The sequence below is a fragment of the Hemibagrus wyckioides genome, linkage group LG28 (assembly GCF_019097595.1).
Source record: "Hemibagrus wyckioides isolate EC202008001 linkage group LG28, SWU_Hwy_1.0, whole genome shotgun sequence".
NCBI lineage: Eukaryota > Metazoa > Chordata > Actinopteri > Siluriformes > Bagridae > Hemibagrus > Hemibagrus wyckioides.
In genome coordinates, this window is record NC_080737.1 from 3,406,970 (window position 1) to 3,432,312 (window position 25,343).

The 25,343-nt window shown below is 41.6% G+C and overlaps 2 protein-coding genes across 2 annotated transcripts; both read left to right on the forward strand.

Annotated features, from left to right (window-relative positions):
- Nucleotides 1–734: 734 nt before the first annotated feature.
- On the forward strand, nucleotides 735–9,333 carry dlb (deltaB). Its single transcript, XM_058383278.1, has 7 exons — nucleotides 735–1,069; nucleotides 1,250–1,489; nucleotides 2,403–2,469; nucleotides 2,907–3,164; nucleotides 3,901–4,262; nucleotides 8,017–8,233; nucleotides 8,373–9,333. The coding sequence occupies exons 1-7, from the start codon at nucleotides 1,013–1,015 to the stop codon at nucleotides 9,056–9,058; spliced, it is 1,887 nt and encodes a 628-aa protein (XP_058239261.1). The 5' UTR covers nucleotides 735–1,012; the 3' UTR covers nucleotides 9,059–9,333.
- A 5,148-nt stretch (nucleotides 9,334–14,481) lies between these two features.
- On the forward strand, nucleotides 14,482–21,254 carry ppp1r14aa (protein phosphatase 1, regulatory (inhibitor) subunit 14Aa). Its single transcript, XM_058383305.1, has 4 exons — nucleotides 14,482–14,731; nucleotides 18,648–18,728; nucleotides 18,849–18,881; nucleotides 19,858–21,254. The coding sequence occupies exons 1-4, from the start codon at nucleotides 14,546–14,548 to the stop codon at nucleotides 20,029–20,031; spliced, it is 474 nt and encodes a 157-aa protein (XP_058239288.1). The 5' UTR covers nucleotides 14,482–14,545; the 3' UTR covers nucleotides 20,032–21,254.
- Nucleotides 21,255–25,343: the final 4,089 nt, after the last annotated feature.

Consider the following 25,343-nt stretch of genomic DNA (forward strand, 5'->3'; position numbering starts at 1 on the left):
TAAACATTTCTTACACTTTGTTTTATTTTAATAAATGAATCAGAGTACCCTGATTAGCTAATTTCAGCGTAGCCTATTCAGCTAAAGTGGTGTAATCTACTTGTCCATTATATAAAGAAGCTGGATCACGTGACTCGCTATTCTGTTGCTCCAAGCTGCTGTGAAGGAAACCTCTGAAGATGAATTGTAATTTAAATATTAATGAGATCTGGGGCCTTTTATGGCGAATAAATCAGGCAAATTGTCCGTCATTATATATTTCTTCCTTCTTTCCTTCCCAAGGAAAGAAAGAACTGACAGTCACACAAAAAGGAAAGCTTCTTCTTATAACTCTTTATTATTATTATTATTATTATTTTTGTTTTCGAAAATCTGTAACAACACATACAATGACCATGGAACCCTTGATACTGAATATTATTGTATTCATTTATTTCCACAGAACATTTTTAAAAAAAGATCTATAATAATAGCAAGAGAAATAATAAAAAAAATACTTAATATTATTTTATCAATTAATTTCTATAGTGCTTTTCTTGTTAGTCTTGCAGTCTGTGAGTAAAATAAAAGAGAGGGACCATTAAAAGTGTGCAAAAAAAATAATTCTATAATTCTAAGCATGAAATAAAATATAGTCAAAACCTTAATTTAATACATCAGTGTTAGTTCTGCCTCCAGGCGCAAAACAAACTCAATCACTCAAACATCCTTCCATATGGTAAGGCCACCTTTGCCCCGACTCTCCTTCTGACGTCAGAGTGAAGGGGTGGAGTCGGGGAGTATAAAAGCCCGCCCCTGCGCCTGGTTCTTGAATGAAGACTAAGAAGACACGCGCAGAAGAGGATAAGGATAAGGACTTTCTTCACCGTGTTTGAGGTTGTGTATCTGAGGAGCTGTATTTTGACCTCGCTGCTTTGGATTAAATCAATTTTTGGTCTTTTTTTGTTTGGATTGTCGATTTTTTTTGTTTACCGGATGCTAGCACCTGTGCGCAACTGGAAAAGTTTTGGCCATGGCGCGTCTCCATCTCCGTTTCCTCCTGCTGGCTCTGTCTCTCCTGCTGCCCCTGGTCAGTTTCACAGACTCTCAGGGGATGGGTGTAATGCTGTAGTGTGATTTTAGGATTTTATGCTTTACTGAGTGTAATATGAAGTGGTTTTCACACCTGACGGAATGAACACATTATAGGTGTTTGTTGCGGTAATGGTGTAGTAACAGCCGGTTATTTGTGACCTCTCCTCCTCTGTAGGTTGCCTCCTCGGGGTTGTTTGAGCTGAAGGTGCACTCTTTCAGCACCACACGCCGCTTCTGCAGGAGGACCCGAGACTGCAACATCTTTTTCCGCATCTGCCTCAAACACTCGGAGGATGTGATCTCAGCCGAGCCGCCCTGCACCTTCGGGACCGGGCAGACCGGAGTGATGCGAGCCGAACCGGCAGCCATCTCCAACAGCGCCGCCATCCGAGTGCCCTTCCACTTCAAGTGGCCGGTAAAGTCACCTTCACGCACGAGCCACACTCAGACTGCTGCTTTAAAGTTTTTAAAGCAGTGTAGATTTCAGATTTCAGATTTTATTTATTTTATTTTTATTTTTTATTAAAAAAGTTAACATCATGGAGTCGCATGATTTCATGAATTAGTTCCTTCAATTAAACCATATAAAATGATTAAATCTAGGTTTTAGCCAACCCTAGTTGCATTATCATTTATAATAATAATATATTTATTATAATATTGATAATAATAATAATAATAATAATAATATATTTATTTATTTACTGATATATTTCGAATACAATATTTATTAACTGATTTTATTTCTCAGGGAGAATATTTCCTAACTGGACATTTTTTAAATTATTTATTTATTTATTTATTTATTTATTTACTTAAACGTTTTTTTTCAGTATTGTAAAAAAAAATAATATTATAAGAATTTTTCTAATTTATTTTCACACAAATTGAAAAAAGAATTTTGTTTAACATAACTCGCAATAAACAGTTTATTTAATTGTAAGCACAAATTAGTGATTTCAGTATGGAGTAAAATGATTATTTGAGACATTAAGTGCTCCATTTGGAAAGTAAAGTTTGTTGTGGTGTTGAATATTCTGTTTACGCTGTGGAATTAATGCTGGAAAAGTTAACCGAACCATGAGAGTACAGAATTAACACCTGCAACTACATCTAGCATTTACAGTGTGTCATATTAAGATCTAGTGTTAATTAACTAACACTGTTAGCTGTTACACTGTTATTACAGAACTGGAATCATTTGAATTAACACAAAATGTTTCTCCAGTCCTGCAACTGTTTTGTCTTGGCCACAGGATTTCATTACCAGCGTCATTTACTTCATTAGCCAGTATTTTAACTCTGCCGCACTTCTTTCTGTTTTTTAGGGAACTTTTTCTCTGGTTATTGAAGCCTGGAACGCCGAGTCACCCAAAGAGCATGCTGACCACACAGGTACGTGTCCAGTGAGCCGCCACCTCGTCTCAGTGGGTGCATGTGACGCCTGATTCTTCTCTGTATTCAGGAGGGTGTGTGTATTGTTCAGTATAGATGCTAAATCACATCGGTGGTCATCACATAGTCAGGACGTTTCTATAAGTTTGAGATCTTAATACAATCATTTAGTTAGCTCAGCTACCTTTCTGCGCTACACTAACACAGAGCAGTGTTTAACAAGCTACTTTTTATGCTAACTTAGTAGCACCAATTTACCAGTGAGTCCAGTTCAGTGGTCATCGGTCTTGTTACCTGCAAACACATTAGCATTTTTAGCCTGTTTACTAACATGCTAGTACCTAGCAAAGACACCAGATCATATTTAGCTTGCTGACTATAATATTAGCTTCATTATGTACTGTGATGCTACTTATTTGTATGTTTTCCATCCACAGAGAACCAGAACAACCTGATCAGCCGTTTAGCAACACGGCGGCGTTTAGCCATCGGTGAGGACTGGTCTCAGGATGTGCACTTCGGAGAACAGAGCGAGCTCCGCTACTCGTACCACGTGTTCTGTGACGAATTCTACTATGGAGACGCGTGTTCAGATTACTGCAGGCCACGCGACGACACACTTGGCCACTACACATGCGACGAAAACGGAAACAAACAGTGTCTGGATGGCTGGCAGGGAGAATACTGCTCAGATCGTGAGTCTCTCTCTCTCTCTCTCTCACACACACACACACACACACACTTTTTGAGCATTGTGCTTGGTGTGTCATTATGTGATAGCTTATAGCACTTCACACACTTTATTTCCTAAAACCCACTAGTCTGTGATGTAGCCTGAGCAACTGACAGCCATTTTTCTGTTAAACACAACTTTCTTTTTACTGTTTGCTAATAAAACAGCTAGCCAGCAACAGTGTGAGTGAGTGAGAGAGCGAGAGAAAGAGAGAAAAAGAGAAAGAAACACAAAGAGAGGGAGTGTATATGATATGTCAGATGGCCAGATGTCTGTTCAGTCCCTTGGGGCAACTACGTCTGGTCTGGAAGCGTCTCAACGCATGGTTTTGTGAGGATCTGCTTGTACATGAATGAGTTAATGAATGAGTGTGTGTGTGTGTGTGTGTGTGCAGAAATCTGAGCTGTAGCTCTAAAGCTTATCTACATCTAACATGTGTGTGTGTGTGTATGTGTGTGTGAGCATCTCATTCAGTTCTTTTGTTCATCAGGACAATAGGAGCACAGAGCAGACACATGCTGTGGGCTCATTCAGTGTGTGTGTGTGTGGTTGGTTGTGTTTGTGTGGTTGTGTGTGTGTGTGTCAGCTCACCAGCTGCTGGCCTGAACACTTAACACTCCCATTCATCTGTTCTCATTTAGCTGGGCGTGGCCAGAGTGTGTGTGTGTAACCTCTCTCCCCTTCCCCTCCCCTCACAGCCATCTGCTCGGCGGACTGCAGCGATCGTCACGGCTACTGTGAGGCCCCCGGTGAGTGTAAGTGTCGTCTGGGGTGGCAGGGCCCATCCTGCAGCGAGTGTGTGCGCCACCCTGGCTGTCTGCATGGCACCTGCACGCAGCCCTGGCAGTGTGTGTGTAAGGAAGGATGGGGAGGTCTTTTCTGTAACCAGGACCTGAACTACTGCACCAACCACCGACCCTGCGCTAACGGAGCCACCTGCACCAACACGGGCCAGGGCAGCTACACCTGCACCTGCCGGCCGGGGTACGGAGGCACCGACTGTGAGCTGGAGATCAACGAGTGTGACTGCAACCCCTGTAAGAATGGCGGCAGCTGCAATGTGAGTTACTTAACACACCTTAACCTTTACACAACCACCTGAACACACCACCTCACACACTTTCACTTTCACTGCAACACCTGCAATGACAAAAGATGCAATGTGAGTCCCCATAATACACCTTTAATTTAACATAACATTAACATAAAACACTGTCACAAGAACACTCACACAATAATATTAATCCCCTAACACACCTTAACACCACCACCCTAACATTCTACCTTTATACACTTTCACATACTGTAACCCTTGCAAGGACAAGGTACAGCACAAGTCCCCTTAATGAGTCCCCCTTAAGAGTCCCCTTAATAACCCTAAACACTTAACACTGTCACTAAGACCATGTTAATCCCCTAAAACACCATTAGTTCAACACACCACCCTAACACACCCATTCCACACTTTCACTTACTGCAACCCGTACAAGGACAAAAGGTGCAATGTGAGTCCCCATAATACATTTTTACATCAACCTTTACTTTAACACACCCTAAACACGGTCACTAACCACAAGAACACTTGCACTGTAATGTTAATCGCCTAACTCATCATTTCTCCCAACACCCCACCCTAACACACCAACTTACACACTTTTACTTACTGCACCTTCTGCAATGACAGCAGGTGCAGCATGGGTCCCCATAATACACCTTTACTTCAACCTTTACTAACACTCTAAACACTGTCACTTCAAGAACACCAATACTGTAAGGTTAATCCTCTAACTCAGCATTACTCCAACACACCCTAATTTAGCACCTCCATCCTAACACACCACTTTACACACTTTCAGTTATTGCAACCCCTACAGTGGCAGCAGGTGCAGTGTGGGTCCCCATAATACACCTTTTCTTCAACCTTTACGTTGATACACCATTAACATGGTCACTACAAGAATAGCAACACTAGTGTTAATCCCCTATAACAGCATTACTCCAACACACCCTAATTTAGCACTCCCACCCTAACACACCACCTTACAGCTTACTTTCACTTTCAGTGAAAGTGAAAGTTTTCAACCCCTGCAATGACAACAGGTGCAGCGTGGGTCCCCATAATACACCTTTACTTCAACACACCATAAACATGGAACACTATCACAAACTACAAGAACGCTAATGCTATAACATTAACACCCCAACAGAACTTTCCTCTAGCACACCCTACACAACCCCATAACCCATAAAACACCAACAGCTTCGACACAACGCCCCATAACACACCTTTACAAGGACACGACTGAAACCTGTAACACTGTCACTAACTGCAAGAACAACACACTGCAGTGCTTGTCTCTGACTGAACACTAACACTGTAACACTAACACTTTAACAGACCTTTACTCACAAACCTAACACTAACTCTGACCTCTGGAAGAACGAGTCCTGAACCTAATCATGCTTAACATTAACACACAATTACCCTAAATGTCATTAACCCCAGTAGCCACAAAAACAGCGACAGCTGTACCTTAAGCTTTGAACTGAACACTAACACCCTAATGCTGCCTGCTAGCACTTACTGCAACCCCCTCAAGAGAACATGGTTAACCTCAACACTAGCACTCTAACACAGCCTAACCTCAACACTGACCCTCTAACACAGACTGACCTCAACACTGACCCTCTAAGACAGACTGACCTCAACACTAACCCCCTAACATAGACTAGCCTCAACACTAACCCTCTAACATAGACTAGCCTCAACACTAACCCTCTAACATAGAGTAGCCTCAACACTAACCCTCTAACATAGACTGACCTCAACACTAACCCTCTAACACAGACTGACCTCAACACTGACCCTCTAACACAGACTGACCTCAACACTAACCCTCTAACACAGAGTAGCCTCAACACTAACACTCTAACATAGACTAACCCCAACACTAATTCTCTAACACAGACTAACCCCAACACTATCCCTCTAACACAGCCTAACCCCAACACTAACCCCCTAACATAGACTAACCCCAACACTAACCCTCTAACACAGACTGACCGCAACACTAACCCTCTAAGACAGACTGACCTCAACACTAACCCCCTAACATAGACTAGCCTCAAAACTAACACTCTAACATAGACTAGCCTCAACACTAACCCTCTAACATAGAGTAGCCTCAACACTAACCCTGTAACACAGACTGACCTCAACACTAACCCTGTAACACAGACTGACTGCAATACTAACCCTCTAACATAGACTAGCCTCAACACTAACACTCTAACATAGAGTAGCCTCAACACTAACCCTCTAACACAGACTAACCCCAACACTAACCCCCTAACATAGACTAGCCTCAACACTAACCCTCTAACACAGACTAGCCTCAACACTAACCCTCTAACACAGACTAGCCTCAACACTAACCCTCTAACACAGACTAACCCCAACACTATCCCTCTAACATAGACTAGCCTCAACACTAACACTCTAACACAGCCTAACCTCAACACTAACCCCCTAACATAGACTAGCCTCAACACTAACCCTCTAACATAGACTAACCCCAACACTAACCCTCTAACACAGACTAGCCTCAACACTAACCCTCTAACACAGCCTAACCTCAACACTAACCCTCTAACACAGACTAACCCCAAAACTATCCCTCTAACACAGACTAGCCTCAACACTAACCCTCTAACACAGACTAACCCCAACACTAACCCTCTAACATAGACTAGCCTCAACACTAACACTCTAACACAGCCTAACCTCAACACTAACCCCCTAACATAGACTAGCCTCAACACTAACCCTCTAACACAGACTAACCCCAACACTAACCCTCTAACACAGACTAGCCTCAACACTAACCCTCTAACACAGACTAGCCTCAACACTAACCCTCTAACACAGACTAACCCCAACACTAACCCTCTAACACAGACTAGCCTCAACACTAACCCTCTAACACAGACTAACCTCAACACTAATCCTTTAACACAGACTAGCCTCAACACTAACCCTTTAACACAGACTAGCCTCAACACTAACCCTTTAACACAGACTAACCTCAACACTAACCCTCTAACACAGACTAGCCTCAACACTAACCCTCTAACACAGACTAGCCTCAAGACTAACCCTCTAACACAGACTAAATAGGATATGATTTAATAAAAATCTATAATTCATAAACTAACCCCAACACTAACCCTCTAACATAGACTAGCCTCAACACTAACACTCTAACATAGACTAACCCCAACACTAACATGCTAACACAGCCTAACCTCAACACTAACCCTCTAACACAGCCTAACCTCAACACTAACCCTCTAACACAGACTAACCTCAACACTAACCCTCTAACACAGCCTAACCTCAACACTAACCCTCTAACACAGACTAACCCCAACACTAACACATTCTAACACAACCTTTAACACTAATGCTCCAGTACACACTAACCTTAACACTCTAATAAGCTCTAACATTAATATTAACACTCTATCACTTAAACCTTAACACTAACGCTCTAACACATTTTAGCTTTCAAACTAACACCCAAATACACTCTAAACGTAACACTCTAACACACACTAACCTTAACACTAACATTGTAACACACCGTAAGCCCTGCAAAACCGGAGTCTTCTGCAATGTGAGTCTAAAATTATCTAAGCTTATTACTAACACCTTAACACACTAACACCCCAACTCACCTTTACTGTAACACACCCCATAGATGGTATAAATACTCTCTCTCTCTCTCTCTCTCTCTCTCTCTTTCACGTTGTAGGATCTGGAGAACGATTACTCGTGCACATGCCCTCAGGGCTTCTATGGGAAAAACTGTGAGATCATAGCAATGACGTGTGCTGATGATCCTTGCTTTAACGGAGGAACATGTGAGGAACGTTTCACCGGAGGCTACGTGTGCCGCTGTCCCCCAGCCTACACGGGGTCCAACTGTGAGAAGAAGCTGGACCGCTGCAGCCACAAACCCTGTGCTAACGGTGTGTGTTACAGTCATTCCATTAAGAGTTTCTGTGAGGTTTCTTCCTCCTCCATAAAGAACTAATTCCATAATGAACTGTTGGAGGGTGTTTTATATCTGCTGTAGTAGCTGACGTGTGTAAAATGTTCTCTGTGTAGGTGGTGAGTGTGTGGACGTGGGCTCAGGGGTGCTGTGTCGGTGTCGTCCAGGATTCGCCGGGCCGCGCTGCGCCGTCAATGTGGACGATTGTGCGCGTTCTCCGTGTCAGAACTCGGGCACGTGTGTGGACGGTGTAAACGACTACACATGCTCGTGCACGCTCGGGTTCACCGGGAAGAACTGCAGCGTACGTGCCGATGCCTGCCTCTCGCACGCCTGCCTGAACGGTGGTACCTGCTACACACACTTCTCAGGCCCAGTGTGCCAGTGTGTGCCTGGATTCATGGGTCCCAGCTGTGAGTTCCCCGTGCTGGACAGGGCCGGTCTGGAGCGGGCGGCGTCACGCAGCTCCAGAGGCTCCTCCCCTTCCACCGTGGCGGCGCTGTGTGTGTTGGGCGTGCTGGCAGCTTGCCTGGGTGTGTGCGTGGCTGTGGTGTTCCTGAGGCGCAGGAGGCAGCGTCTGCGCAGACAGCAGCTCTGCGACTCCGTCTTTAACGACCTCGAGACGGTCAACAATCTCGACCGCCAGCACTACCCATACGAACGCGAGTTCCTGTCCAGAGCTGTCAGTCAAGTGAAGCCGAGCAACACCGAGGCCAGGCTGAGCTGCTCACTGGCTCCCGGGCACACACTTCCTGCTGGGAGGGACTTCCTGTGGAGCGCCGGAGGGCCGGGGATGAGATAACATTCACACTCACACACACATAAATAACACACACACACATACAGGGACATAGGATCAGGAAACAAGTTTCTAACACGCACAAACTGAGTGATGAATGAATGCGATGTAAGCACTTCTGTTCCATAATTTGTTTTTACAGCGAAAAAAAAACGTGACACAAAAATAGTGCTGACTGTTGGAGTTTAGGCTCCAAAAACCAAAAAAAAATAATGAATAAACTATAACTTAAAGTGTTAGATTCGGTATTAATGGTGATTGCTCCAGAATTCAAAATAGACAGTGTGCGACTCCTTCACGAATACAATTCTGTATATTAAAGAAAATCCACAGAATATATAGAAACTTCTTTATTATTAAAAAAATACCTCACAGACTACCTGTAGGAAAGGGAGGAAAAAAAACACGACTTAGAGTTTGGGACTTTATGGTGTGTTAGACCAAATCCTGACTGACTTCTAAAACCTGATGTCAGGCTTGCTTTTTTTTTTTTTTTTTTTTTAAATTTTTTGTCAGAATGAGTCGGACGTCATTTCCTCATTTTAATTCTGAATTTTGAATGTTCTTCAAACCTTTTACCTCTTTTTTTATCTATTATATTGATATTCATGTAAACGATGAGATATCCGAGTTAGCTAGATAACTGAATTCTTTTATACTTCTGGTTCAGGTTATACAGCTAATTGTATAATTCCTGCTTTTTTTAATAGATATATAAACTCGCTAAATCTCGAACTGGGAAAGTTCAAAGTCTGCATTTCCGCCGACGTTCGATTGTAGCAAAGTCCCAAATAATGGATAAAGTTCTCTGACTCCTCCTCACATCCTGTAGGGATGTTTTGTTGTACTTGTATGATCTAACGAAATGGAGTGTATTAGATCTGTACTTTCTTTGTTACAAAGTCAGAAATATATTTATAAATATTTTTGCTAAACCAAAATGGGGATATTGTTAGCCCAGCGTTGTATTGCTAATGTAGCAGCGAGCTCTTTTTTCCTACTTGTAAGCGGGAACTTGATGTCTTTTTTTTAAATAAGTAAAACTTTCTGAGCTTTCTGAATGTGGTGTTTCTGACTCATATAAAAAAAAGTGATTTCTGTGGCCATTTCACCTTCCATGACTTTAAACCTGAGTTATTGCCTGCTTTATGTTCCTGTTTTGCATTTTTGTACTTTTTAATTTCAATCATCGTTCTTGTAAAAAAAAAATATTTTATGTTAATTTATTTTGTATGTCTGTTTGTTTGTGAAGGTAATAAAATGAGTAATATAACCCCCCTCAACAAAAATGTGCATACATTTGCAGAACGGCAAGTGATTGGGTTCCGGGTAGATTAAACAACCAGTCAGAATCCAGCTTTGGTGGAAGTGCGATCAAATGTGATCAACATGTGCTGTTTATTTCAGTGAATTACACAAATATAGCAAGAACAAAGAGGTTTATCGATCACTTAAGAATATCTGAAATTAGTGGGTTTTTTAAAGTTTGAAAACAGATCGATTTAAACAAGATATTAGGCAATTTTACACATCCGTCACCAAAACTTCTTCTTCTTTCGGCTTTTCCCTTCAGGAGTCGCCACAGCGAATCATCTCTCTCCACCTATTCCTATCTTCTGCATCCTCAACACTTGCACCCACTAGCTTCATATCCTCATTTATTACATCCATATACCTCCTCTTTGGCCTTCCCCTTTGCCTCCTTCCTGGCAGCTCCATGTCCAACATTCTCCTACCAGTATACTCACTCTCCCTCCTCTGAAGATGTCCAAACCATCTTAATCTGTCCTCCCTAACTTTGTCCCCCAAACGTCCAACATGAGCTGTCCCTCTAATGTTCCTAATCCTGTCCAACCTTGTCACTCCCAAAGAGAACCTCAACATCTTCAGCTCTGCTACCTCCAGCTCTGACTCCTACCTCTTCCTCAGTGACACTGTCTCTAAACCATACAGCATGGCCGGTCTCACCACTGTCCTGTACACCTTCCCCTTGATTCTTGCTAAAATTTTTCTATCACACAGAACTCCCAAGACCTTTCTCCACCCATTCCAACCTGCCTGCACTCGCTTCTTTACCTCTTTCCCACACTCGCCATTACTCTGGACTGTTGACCCCAAGTACTTAAACTCCTGTACCTTCTTCACCTCTTCACCCTGTAATCTTACTGTTCCACTTCCCTCCCTGTCATTCACATACATGTACTCAGTCTTACTACCACTGACTTTCATTCCTCTTCTCTCCAGTGCAAACCTCCACCTCTCCAGGTTTTCCTCCACCTGCTCCCTGCTCTCACTACAGGTCACAATGTCATCTGCAAACATCATTGTCCAAGGATACTCCTGTCTGACCTCCTCTGACAACTGGTCCATCACCATAGCAAACAGGAAGAGGCTCAGAGCTGATCCCTGATGCAGTCCCACCTCCACTTTGAACTCCTCTATCTGCCCTACAGCACACCTCACCACTGTCCTGCTCCTGTCATACATGTCCTGCACCACTCTGACATACTTCTCTGATACTCCTGACTTCCTCATACAGTACCACAGCTCTTCTCTTGGCACCCTGTCATACGCTTTCTCCAAGTCTACAAACACACAGTGCAACTCTCTCTGACCATCCCTATACTTCTCCATCAAAATTCTCAGAGCAAAAATTGCCTCTGTTATGCTCATTCTGGACATGAAGCCATACTGCTGCTCACAAATTTCCACTACCTTCCTTAACCTAGCTTCCACTACTCTTTCCCATAGCTTCATTGTGTGGCTCATCAACTTTATCCCCCTATAGTTGCTGAAACTCTGCACATCACCCTTATGCTTAAAGATCGGAACTAATACACTTCTTCTCCATTCCTCAGGCATCTTCTCACTCTCTAAAACCCTGTTAAACAAACTATTTAAAAATTCCACTGCCGCCTCTCCTAGACACTTCCAGACCTCCACCAGGATGTCGTCAGGACCAACTGCCTTTCCACTGTTCATTCTCTTCAAAGCCTTCCTGACTTCATCCTCTCTAATCTTATCTACTTCCTGTTCCACAGAGTTCACCCCTTCTACTCTTTTTTTCCTCTCATTTTCCTCATTCATCAGCTCTTCAAAGTTCTCCTTCCATCTCCTCTGTACACTCTCCTCACTTGTGAGCACCTTTCCATCTCTATCCTTAATAACTCTAACTTGCTGCACATAGCTAACCTGTACAAGTCCTTCTCTCCATCTCTAGTGTCTAACCTAGTGTACAACTTGTCATACGCCTTCTGCTTGGCCTTAGACACCTCCGTCTTCACTCTGCACTGTAACTCCTTGTATTCCTGTCTATTCTCTTCAGTCCTGTCCATGTCCCACTTCTTCTTGGCTAACCTCTTCCTCTGAATACTATCCTGAACTTCCTCATTCCACCACCAAGTCTCCTTATCTTCTTTCCTCCTTCCAGATGACACACCCAGCACCTTTCTTCCTGTCTGCCTGATCACTTCTGTTGTAGTTTCCCAGTCATCTGGCAGCACTACCTGCCCACCCAGAGCCTGCCTCAACTTCTGTCTAAATTCCTCACAACATTCCTCCTTTTTCAGCTTCCACCACTTGGTTTTCTTCTCTATCTCTATCATTGACCTCTTCTTCTTACAGACCATCAAAGTCATCCTACACACCACCATCCTATGCTGCCTGGCTACACTCTCTCCCACTATCACTTTACAGTCACTAATCTCTCTTAGATTGCCTCTTCTACATAGGATGTAGTCTACCTGTGTGCTCCTACCTCCACTCTTGTAAGTCACTCTATGCTCCTCCCTCTTCTGAAAATAAGTGTTAACCACAGCCATGTCCATCCTCTTAGCAAAGTCCACTACCATCTGTCCTTCAAGGTTCCTTTCCTTAACTCCAAACTTGCCCATCACCTCCTCATCACCTGTGTTCCCCTCACCAACATGTCCATTAAAATCTGCTCCTATCACCACTCTCTCACCTGTTGGAATACTCTCTACCACCTCATCTAATTCACTCCAGAATCTCTCTTTCTCCTCTAACTCACAACCTACCTGTGGGGCATAACCACTAACAACATTCAACATCACCCCTTCAATCTCTAACTTCAGACTCATCACCCTGTCTGACACTCTCTTCACCTCCAGAACATTCCTCACAAACTCCTCCTTCAGGACCACACCTACCCCATTTCTCTTACTATCCACACCATAATAAAACAGTTTGAATCCTGCTCCTATCCTACGAGCCTTGCTACCCTTCCACCTGGTCTCCTGTACACACAGTATATCCACCTTCCTTCTCTCCATCATATCAGCCAGCTCTCTACCTTTCCCTGTCATAGTACCAACATTCAGAGTTCCTATTCTCAGTCCTACACTCTTATCTTTCCTCTTCTCTCTCTGTCTGCACACTCTCCTCCCTCCTCTACTTCTTTGACCAACAGTAGCCCAATTTCCACCAGCACCCTGTAGGTCAACGGCACCGATGGCGGTCGTTGTTAACCCGGGCCTCAACAGATCCGGTATGAAATTCAGAGTACTGATGATTCGCATGGTTAAATTTGGCAATGATGCCCTTCCTGACGCTACCCTCTCTATTTATCCGGGCTTGGGACCGGCACAGAAGTCACTGGACTGTGACCCCATGGCTATATTATCCGTCACCAAAACACCAATTAGAATGTTCTTAGCTCCCTCTAGTGGAATACTGTAACATGGCGCTTTTCTTTTAACTAAATAAAAATTAATTAATATTCGATTGTACTCGATCAGCAAACACATATTTAGTGCATCACGTTTGCTTCTCTGTGTTTGGACAATGCGGAAGCTAAGTTTAACTGTAGTTACACTGTACGGTGGACAGATTTATGTAGTTATTCCCCACAATGACTGAAGCACACAATCCTATCTTACTTCCCAGTTTATTATAACCACAGAAGGGAAATGCATCTGGAATGGGATGTTCATCATGTACATGTGGGTGTGATGGTCAGGGGTCACCTTAAAATGCGTGTTGTTCACGTGCTGGTGTAGATGTCTGCTAACTCAAACAAATGATGTGCCATAAATGGAGTAACAGTACAATGTGGTGCCTTTATTTCTAAGCTTGTTGACCACAATGATAAATATGATAATATGAAGGGAAGTGTTTCTAACTGCTTTGTAGTTAGGTGAAAACGTCCAGTGCAAATGGACAGCAAAAGCTTGTGAAATAGTTCATTTAGCAAATCATGTCAATGTTGAGAAGTAAAGAGTACAGGAAAATATGTACTTGTTTGATACTACATTTAGTTAGGCCAATTAATGAAAGACACACTGGAAAGGTGTGAAGAAACTAGAAAAGAAAGACGCGCCTCAGGGGACTCAGCGCGAGCAGCTGCAGGGCGCGCACTCCTCTCTTAAACACACGCGCCCACACACACATACACACGTCAGAGCGCACGCGCGCGTGCCCATCCCTTCAATTCCTCAGCACATACTTTTCTCCCTGTCTCACGCGCGCACCATGTCCGAGAAGCAGCAGGATCGCCGCTATCATCCGCGAGCACTGGGGCCGGCGCGCGAACACGGCTTGAACCTGCAGAAGCGGCAGGCGCGCGTGACGGTGAAGTACAACCGCGCCGAGCTGCAGAAGCGCATGAACGCCGAGAAGTGGATCGAGCGCGCGATGGAGGAGCTGTACGCCGGGGCGGTGAGTGCACGCGCCACGGCGGGCCATCACTTGTAGTGCAGTTTAACAAGTATTTATTTCTATAAAAAAAACCCTTTTAATTCTATGTTAATAAGCTAAATGTCTGGACGCTGTTTTCTGGAGAGTTTGTCCGATACAGTTGTGTCAGAGCTATGTAATAAATAAACGTCTCCTTACAGATGACGTCACCGCATCAAAGATTACACACGATTTCAGTTGCGTGTTTGCAAAGGAGCTTTTTGCTATAGAAATAGATATTAGCACGAGCGCATTAACAGACCTGTGATTTGCAGAGGTGATTTTAAAGAAGATTCATCAACACCTTCTGACCAATCAGAATGGAGAAATCAACAGCTCTTTGCTATTGCTTTGACCAATCAGGATAGAATCTGATAATACTCTATCTGATCTGATAAACCAATAAAAGATGCCATGATTGTGATATTATGTCACCTTTATTTCCCCCAGCAACCACAAACTGTTTAGCGAATGTAAAACCTCCCCGAATTCCGTCTCAAGTGCACTTCATGTAAACAGATATTTTTTTATTATTTTGGAGCAGCGTGGTGGACGAAAGGGGGGTGGTTTCGATCCGGGCAGTGTTTACTGACAGATTGTGGAATCTAAAGAAACTTCCTTATCATTGGAGTCGTGCTTATTTTCATGTCTGGACTTCGAAAACGAACTTGTGGTCAATATCCAGACCATGTGACCTGCAGAGATTTCACTCTCACACACCAGCAGATGGACATTACTGACTATTCAGCACATCAGTAATTCCTAAATGCTTGGCTTTAAAGGCTAAAGGGCAAATACCTCAGAGATAACAAAGATAAAATTAGCGTTTTAGGCTGTACACAAAGTAGGCTTTGCTAAACTGGTGTGAAAGTGTTGCGTTTAAACAGCTAGCTACTTGTGTCCTTAGCTTAGCTAAAGAGCAAGATGGACCATTTTTAGCCATTTTGCCTCATTTAGTTTCACAGCAATATGAGCGAAGGCTGTAAAATTATCCAGAATTATAGATATTTTTACTTTTTTCAGTCAGAATCTAGGTAGCAGCTTATCCAGCACCTTCACATGCAGCATCCCTTCATTTTTTCCTGAGGTAAAATGTTGCACAACAAGACTACTACTCAAACAGTTTAAGTCCTATTTAGCAATACTGTGGTTTCTGGTGGCTATCTAAGTCATTAGCTTGATTAGCACGTGCTGTACTGTCATGGTCAGTTTGTGAAACGTTATTCTAGCTAGCTATGTGACTTAGGCTAATACACGTTCCAGAAACTTCACTGACTGTGAGTGACTAGCCACTTGCTAACTTGCCAGTGCTAACAAAGTGTAGCAAAACAGAAGCTTTAATATTCTGCTGAAATGGAATAGGGGTAGTTGATGTATTTCTGTGACATTTCTGGTTTGTTACCTTGTGGGGAATGTTTGAAAGAGAGGATTAATGGTGGCATGGTGGTGTGTGTGTGTGTCTCTTTCTGGCCTTTATATGGAGCTGTAGTGTGTGTGTGTGTGTGTTTGAGATTAGCAAGTAGGAGTGTGTGTTGTTTCTGACGAATGTAGCCCACGGCTTTACAGATAAACATAATAAACATTATAAATTCCAAGAGAAGATGTTCTCAGTGAGTTATCTGTGGGCAGCAGGAGGAACGCTCTTCTCACATTCCTTTAATTCCTTTTTAATACCCACTTGGACAAGACTGCGGTGTTTGCATGACTTGATCAAAGGTGCCGTGTGTAATAGTTAAAGGTGGTTCTAGTTTTAAAGAACCGGGAGAAGATTTTTCAGTGACATGACAAGTTGTGGAGGTTATCTCTGATTTTTTGAGAGGTCGCTGAGGGAATGAGTGTTTGTAGCTGCTTTAACGTAAGTGACAAGTTGTTTCACAGACAGTTCCACAAAAATTATACGTAACAAAAATGGATAAAAAGTACTCTGTGTGCTGGAAAGTGCTGGAAAAAGTGTTGAGTTTTACCTCAGAATTATATCATGTGAGGCACAGGATCACATCCCAAAGTATTTTATCCCTTAACCATTAGGATTACAAGGGGCAGCACGGTGGCTTAGTGGTTAGCACTGTTGCCTCACAGCAAGAAGGTCCTGGGTTCGAACAGGCAGGGGCCTTTCTGTGTGGAGTTTGCATGTTCTCTCCAGGTTTACTCTGGGTACTCCGGTTTCCTCCCACAGTCCAAAAACAGGTACATTAGGTTGATTGACAGGAGTGTGTGTGGCTGTCTGTCTATATGTGTGGCCCTGTGATGGACTGGTGACCTGTCCAGGGTGTACCCCTGCCTTTCACCCAATGCGTGCTGGGATAGGCTCCAGCAGATCCCCGTGACCCTAATTAGGAATAAAGCGGGTATAGACAATGGATGGATGAACCATTACATTTTTTTTCATTAATGAATAGCAGAACAATGTCCACAGTCCGATGTGTATTGATGTGGATTAGACATGCCAGTTGCTCAATACTTAAACCCTCGAAGGCTGTACACTTTCTTTGCCTGCTTTGTAACTTGAGAGGGAAAAGTTGTGATGTCACAGTCGTGGATGATGTGTGCTTTATGAATATCTGGCAACATTTCCAGCTTCTAGTCTTGGAGAGAGGCTGAACTTCTGACTCTTTTTCCACTTAGAGTGCTTGTGTGTAGTCAGTCTTTATATGGAGTCATGGTGTGTGTAGGTTCAGCAGGTCATAGTGTGTGTGTGTGTGTGTGTGTGTGTCTGAACAGTGTACAGTGCTCCAAATAAACACAAAGTAAACATTTAGAGTGAGCCATAAGTGCATGGATGGAGAACCCGTGGTCTCATTATTTCTCTTTTTGTCAATACATTAACACACACACACACACACACACACACACTGTGTATCTCTCAAACACATACACAGCGGCGATGGGCGAGAACCATATAAGGAAAGGTGCTTGCTTCCTCATGGGGGATCCTAGACTTCCTGTTCTACATAAAAAAAAAAGAAACTAAGAAACTCCAAACACACACACACACAAATAAACATGTGTTATTGCACAGTCTTACCATTGCCTTACAAGGGCACTGTTGTATGTTTGTGTGTAGACGTATGAGGTCGTGTGCTTACACTTTGGCTTCCTTGAAGTTGTGAGAAAAAGCTCTCGGAGATGTTTTCTGAACAAAAACCACAGGACCAACGGATTTTGCAGACACAGAGACTTGGGGACTCGACTGTACGGAAGATTTTCCCACATCGGATAACCACAAGCACCGGCTTTACTTCTGACACTGGAGACTCCTTCCTTAGATGTTCCATAAACATCTCCTAACAGGAAACTTCACCAGGTCAATGAGTTACACGTGTTCACAGGTGTTTATGTGGAGCGCACAAAGAACTCTTTATTATGAAGGGACGGATGTATTTCTAATATTTGGATATTATTTCTAGATGATATTTTTGTGAAAATTATATGTAAATGAGAAGGAAAAGCAAGAACCTATACTGTTGTGCTATGTATGGGTCAGCATCAGACAGGGAGTGTGTGTGTGTGTGTGTGTATTAGAGTGGGTGGTAGTTATTTTCTGGTAAACGCTGATGTTTTGTCAGAGATCGTCACCATGCGCTCTCAGGACATTCCTTTAATTCTTTCGGTTCTAATGACTAAAATAGGATGGAATATGCCTCAGTGGACAAAAGCAGGTTTGTCCAAGTCACATCTCACTTCTGCAACCCAGTCATAAAAAAATCTGCTTTGGTTAAATATTAATGGTGTAAGTGGTATGTGTTTTGAAAAAAAACAACAACCTGTAGATATAAAACGTGTCCACAAAGAGAGTTCGGACTCACGAGAATTGCTGGTCCAACTTGTTGTAAGATACACAAACAACCTGAGAAACACAGATATGATCAGACCTGTGTGTGTGTGTGTGTGTGTGTAGGAGGATGACATGCCAGAAGAGATTGACATTGACGACTTACTGGTTCTGCAGAGTGACGGAGAAAGAGCAAAGAAACTCCAGGTGTCATGAACATTTCCTCAAACGAAACAAAAACTAAATCATGAAATCTGTTCAGATTGATGTAATAATGTAGTTTTACTCTGTTATTAATATTATTCATAACTTCATTCTGTGTTATAGGAGCTGCTGCAGACCTGCAGAAAAAACACACAGGTACAACCCTCTTTCTCTCTCTCTCTCTCTCTCTCTCTCTCTCCCTCTCTCACTCTCTCTCTGTCTCTTTCCCTCTCTCTTTCTCGATCAGGCAAACGAGAGCAGCAAGAACAAACATTACTGCAGAGAAGCTGAACAATAACCATACTGATATTAACATTAATAATAATAATAATAATAATAATAATAATACAGCTATATCTTTCTTCTCATTATTTTTTCTTTATTCTCTCTCTCTCTCTCTCTCTCGCTCTTTCTGCCCCCCCTCCTCTCCATGCCATATAACATAAGAGAAGATGAATAACAACCACACTGATATTAACAACATTAATAATAATAATAATCCATCTATATCTTTCTTCTCATTAGTTTTTCTCTTCTGTCTTTCTAATGGAACCTGCGCCGACTGACACTCGCTTGTACACGTGTCCAACAATGATCATTTGTTCTCCGCACACACACACACACACACACACACACTCGCACACACACACAACACATGCACACAACACACACACACAGACACACACACACACACACACTCGCACACACACACACACACACACAACACATGCACATAACACACACAGACACACACACACACAGACACACACACACACACACACACATACACACAAACTCTCTGTCTCTGTGTCCCTCTTTGTTTGTCTGTTTCCAGTGCTGAATAGAGAGAGTTGTATTTCAGGTGGACGTGAGCTGGTGTGGTAGGTCTGACAGGTTGGTGTGAGGTAGACTGATAATGATCAGTGTTCGTTCCTTCATTTTATCATGCATGGATTTTCATCACTGTTTTCTCACCTCGTGGAACAGCTCTGCTCCGTAGTGCATAACGGTTTGTCACACTCTCCATCTCTTCTCTGCTCCATCTGCACAAAGACGTCCTTTAACATTGTTTACATTCAGCCCGTGTGTTTGTGTGTATGTGTGGGTGTGTGTGTGTGTGTGTTCCACACAGCCATTCATCCATGAACTCCTCCAGAGGCTGCAAGGCCTTCCCAAACAGGAAGAGCTACAGAAAGAAGGCATTGGCCATCCCTGTCTCCATGGTTACCCCCATCACCATGGCAATGTGCACAACCATAGAGGCCAACAACAGCACCAGCAGCCACGAACCCACCAGACTCTCTAGCCCTCTTATCCCATAAGGCACTGAAGCAGCCAAATACACCTCGGCTAGGTCACTCGTCCACGGACTGACATGACAACATGACTAACCTGATGTTTCCACGCTGGCCGATATCCTGTAATCACGCTCACGCCTTGTTAAGGAAATTTAAACCGCTTAACATGTCGGTTTCAAGGGTTTTCCTAACCAGATTAAAGCCTTACGGGATTTTATAGCATCCTGTATGAAGCAGACAATGATATACTGTAAGATTTGACATTTCCTATAAGTTTCTTTTACCAGTAATGTAGTCCACTTAGTCATGAACTTTCCACAACGCAGCACATGCAGTACAAAGCACCAACTTACGAGTAAAATTATATTAATTGTAAAGCTGTCATCTCACAAATTTCCCTTTACTCTAAATATAGCAGGTCAGTGGATACGCTAATGTTGTGTAGAAATAATGAGAGAATTTGTATCGAATACCAGAAATATTTAATATAAGTATCACACTCAACACTTAACCATCTCTCTGGTATGATTCAATGTTAGAGTGTAGAGTTGTGCTGAAATTGTCATTCCCTGGTCAAGATGGTGGCCTTCATAACATTCGGCTGAAAAATTCTGTTTCCGTTTAGAGCTTATGTCCTAAATCACGCTCTGTTGTAAACCACATTCTGTGTTCTGTCAGATATTGGGTGATTTATATTACTAGCTTGCAATATTAGGTTTGGAATAAAAAAAAATAAAACTTTGGTCACCAAACATCCTTCATTTAGAGTAAAGGAATTGCCCTCGTTAAAGCTATTGATGAGTGGAATAATGGACAGTGTGGCTTTTTTTTCCAAGTTCAGTGCATTTTCAAACTGACAAACAACAACATGTAAATAGCTAAATAAACTCCTAAGACTAGCTCCCTGTTACACTGAGGAGTTCTTATATCACTAAGACACGTGCTACAATAATGCTAATAAATCGATGTGATCCAATAAGTGTGCAGAAGCTCAATTTACAGATGTTAACTATATAATAAAGAGGTGAATCGATTCTGAGGGTGTTTTTTTTTTTTGGCTCATTTGCCAAACTGTCTAAAATAACTAGGAAATGTTTGCTAAGAAAATTAGCTAGCTCGCTTAGCAAGCTTAGCACAACGCTGGACAATACGTGCACGAGATTATGTATGTTGTTTTAAAATGTTGATACATATCTACACATGAATTAAAATTCGTCACAGTATTAGACAATAGTTGTTTTTTTTTCCATTCAGGAAATCGCTGGACATGTTAGCGTTTTCGTTCTGTATTGTTTACATCACTACATGAGCTGTGGGGCTTTATAATGTATAACACGCATTCGTCAGTTTGGACTTTGTGAGCTGTGGACATGTTTGGAATTTTGTTATTGAGCAGGTTTTGACTAAATACTGGGAGGTTTTTACGCAACAGACGTCTTTAACGTTAATGAAACACCCAATTCATCAACAAGCGGACAAAATGGTGTAAATCACAGTATTCAAACTGCTGTTGTTTTTGTTCCTGCGCTACATTCTAATGACCACCAGAGGGCAGAAGAGCACATCCATCCATCCATCCATCCATTTTCTATACCCACTTTATTCCTAATTAGGGGATCTGCTGGAGCCTATCCCAGCACACATTGGGCGAAAGGCAGGGGTACACCTTGGACAGGTCGCCAGACCATCACAGGGCCACACATATAGACAGATAATCACACACACTCACAGGGCAATTTAGAATTACCAATCAACCTAATGTACATGTTTTTGGACTGTGGGAGTAAACCCACACAAGCACGGAAACATGCAAACTCCACACAGAAAGGCCCCTGCCTGTTTGAACCAGGGATCCGAACCCAGGACCTTCTTGCTGTGAGGCAACAGTGCTACTAAGCCACCGTGCTCAGAAGAGCACAAAGAAACAAAATCCCTGGTCATTATGTGACTGTGAGGTAGGACTAAAGGTTCAATGTGTTTAGGGCTAAATTCAAGCTAGAAGATTAAAGATGAATTTTTTTTGTCACAGACACATCCACATTATAATCACAGTATCCGAATTGCTACTGTTTTTGTTCCTGCGATACATTCTAATGACCACCAGAGGGCAGTAGGGCACAAAGAAACAAAATCACTGGTCATCATGCAGCTGTGATGTTGGACTGAATGTTTCAGTGTGTTTAGGGCTAAATACAAACTAGAACTGAAGTCAAATGAAGTAGAATCAAAACAAACAGCAGCTGAAACTGAATATTAAGCGTAACTGTACAATAAATTAATGTGGATACTAGTAGAAAAATGTCTTGTTTGGCTGTCCCTGTGTGGGAACATTTCCATGTAGAGCAGTGTTTCCCTGTTAGAAAGAGTGTGTAGAGTGTTGAAGTGTTTATGTATTAAACAAATTAAATTAAAGATGTCTAACAGAACCAAATTTAACAACAGCAAAATGAAAGAATATCAGAGGGAACTCAGAGAAGTGTAAATTTCCCATTGGGATGAATCTATCTATCTATCTATCTATCTATCTATCTATCTATCTATCTATCTATCTATCTATCTATCTATCTATCTATCTATCTATCTACCTGTCTGTCTGTCTGTCTGTCTGTCTGTCTATCTATCTATCTATCTATCTATCTATCTATCTATCTATCTATCTATCTATCTATCTATCTACCTGTCTGTCTGTCTGTCTATCTATCTATCTATCTATCTATCTATCTATCTATCTATCTATCTATCTATCTATCTATCTATCTATCTATCTATCTACCTGTCTGTCTGTCTGTCTATCTATCTATCTATCTATCTATCTATCTATCTATCTATCTATCTATCTATCTATCTATCTATCTATCTATCTATCTATCTATCTATCTATCTACCTGTCTGTCTGTCTGTCTGTCTATCTATCTATCTATCTATCTATCTATCTATCTATCTATCTATCTATCTATCTATCTATCTATCTATCTATCTATCTATCTATCTATCTATCTAAGTGCTGAAAAGAATTGAGGGCTAATTAGAATACAGAAAAAGGGAACTGAAGCCCTAAGTGAAGATTAAAACACAATGTGGCATGGAGTTATAGGACATTAATCAACAACAGTGTGGTGTGATGAAGTGGAGTTACTTAATCACCCTGAAGGCCATTCTTAAAGAATGACACACATAGAATGACACAGAATGTTGTATCCATTTATAGTTATATTAAATGATGTGAAGCATCGAGAAACAAGTTAGATCCTGTTCTCACTCACATTATAGCAGCTCTAAAACATGCCTCACCTCTCTGGGTCCTCTCTCTCTTGATGTTAATAAGCCCAAAAAAGTCTTTAAAAACATTACAGCTTTACCCCTGACACAGGAGACTCCTTCCATCAGTCCATGAGTGTCAGTTCAATTCAATTCATTTATTTGAATAAGTCTCAAAGCACCTTTACAGAAGTATAGAAACATCCATCCATCCATCCATCCATTTTCTATACCCGCTTTATTCCTAATTAGGGTCACGGGGATCTGCTGGAGCCTATCCCAGCACACATTGGGTGAAAGACAGGGGTACACCTTTTATACAGGTCACCAGTCCATCACAGAGCCACACACTCACTCCTACGGGCAATTTAGAATTACCAATCAACCTAATGTACATGTTTTTGGACTGTGGGTGGAAACTGGAGTACTCGGAATAAACCCACGCAGACATGGGGAGAACATGCAAACTCCACACAGAAAGGCCCCTAGTATAGAAACAGAGAAAGAAAATTGTTAAATTAAATTATGAAACTATTTTATCCCTATTTCATCCCTAATGAGAAGCCTGAGGCAACGGTGGTGAGGAAAAACTCCCTGAGGAAGAAATCTTGAGAGGAACCAGGCTCAGACAGGAACCTCATCCTCATATGGGTGACACTGGACAGTAAATAATGTAACTGTAACTAGATAATGTCTTTCCTACAACAGCAATCAAGGGCCCATGAGGAACTAATACGTCAATGTAATTTCTGAGATCATTATAGGCACTAATTCCTTGCTGTCACAAGCTGACAGATGTAAATTCAACATCTTACAGAAAACATCATCATATCAACAATATGTCATTATGATGTCTTTGTTCAATAACACAGAGGAAAAAAAACTAAATCAATCTGTTCATTATTAGCCACAGAGGCTATGGAGGCTATCAGAGAAGTTGCTGTGTGCTCAGATTTACTTGTGAAACAACGTGTTCGAATGAGCGCAGTGCTGTTAGAGAAAATTCATCAACACCTTTCGACCAATCAGAAGCCAGAATTCAGTGGGCAGGGAAAAAAGTGAAGTTCAAACCTGTATTCTTCTAAATGAGGCTCTGTGTGTGTGTGTATTATGTGTGTGTGTATTTTATATGTGTAATATGTACAGTATATAAATATATATACGTATGTGTGTGTGTATATTATATTTTTGCATATAATATGTGTGTATTTTATTTATGCGAGTGTAGTATGTGTTTGTGTGTATATTATATTTGTGAGTATTGTGTGTGTCTGTGTATATGTGTGTGTATTATGTTTGTGTGTATTTTGTATTTGTGCATATTGTGTGTGTGTATATTATATGCAAGTGTATTATGTGTGTGTGATGTGTGTGTATATTAGATATGTGAGTGTATTATGTGTGTGTGTGTGTATATTAGATATGTGAGTGTATTATGTGTGTGTGTGTATTATATATGTGAGTGTATTATGTGTGTGTGTGTGTGTATATTATATATGAAAGTGTATTATATGCGTGTGTGTGTATTATATATGTGAGTGTATTATGTGTGTGTGATGTGTGTGTATATTAGATATGTGAGTGTATTATGTGTGTGTGTGTATTATATATGTGAGTGTATTATGTGTGTGTGTGTGTATAATATATGTGAGTGTATTATGTGTGTGTGTGTGTATAATATATGTGAGTGTATTATGTGTGTGTGTATTATATATGTGAATGTATTATGTGTGTGTGTGTATGATGTTTGTGTATATTATATATGTGAGTGTATTATGTGTGTGCGTGTGTGTGTGTGTATAATATATGTGAGTGTATTATGTGTGTGTGTATTATATATGTGAATGTATTATGTGTGTGTGTGTATGATGTTTGTGTATATTATATATGTGAGTGTATTATGTGTGTGCGTGTGTGTATATTATATATGAAAGTGTATTATATGCGTGTGTGTGTATTATATATGTGAGTGTATTATGTGTGTGTGTATTATATATGTGAATGTATTATGTGTGTGTGTATTATATATGTGAGTGTATTATGTGTGTGTGTGTATGATGTT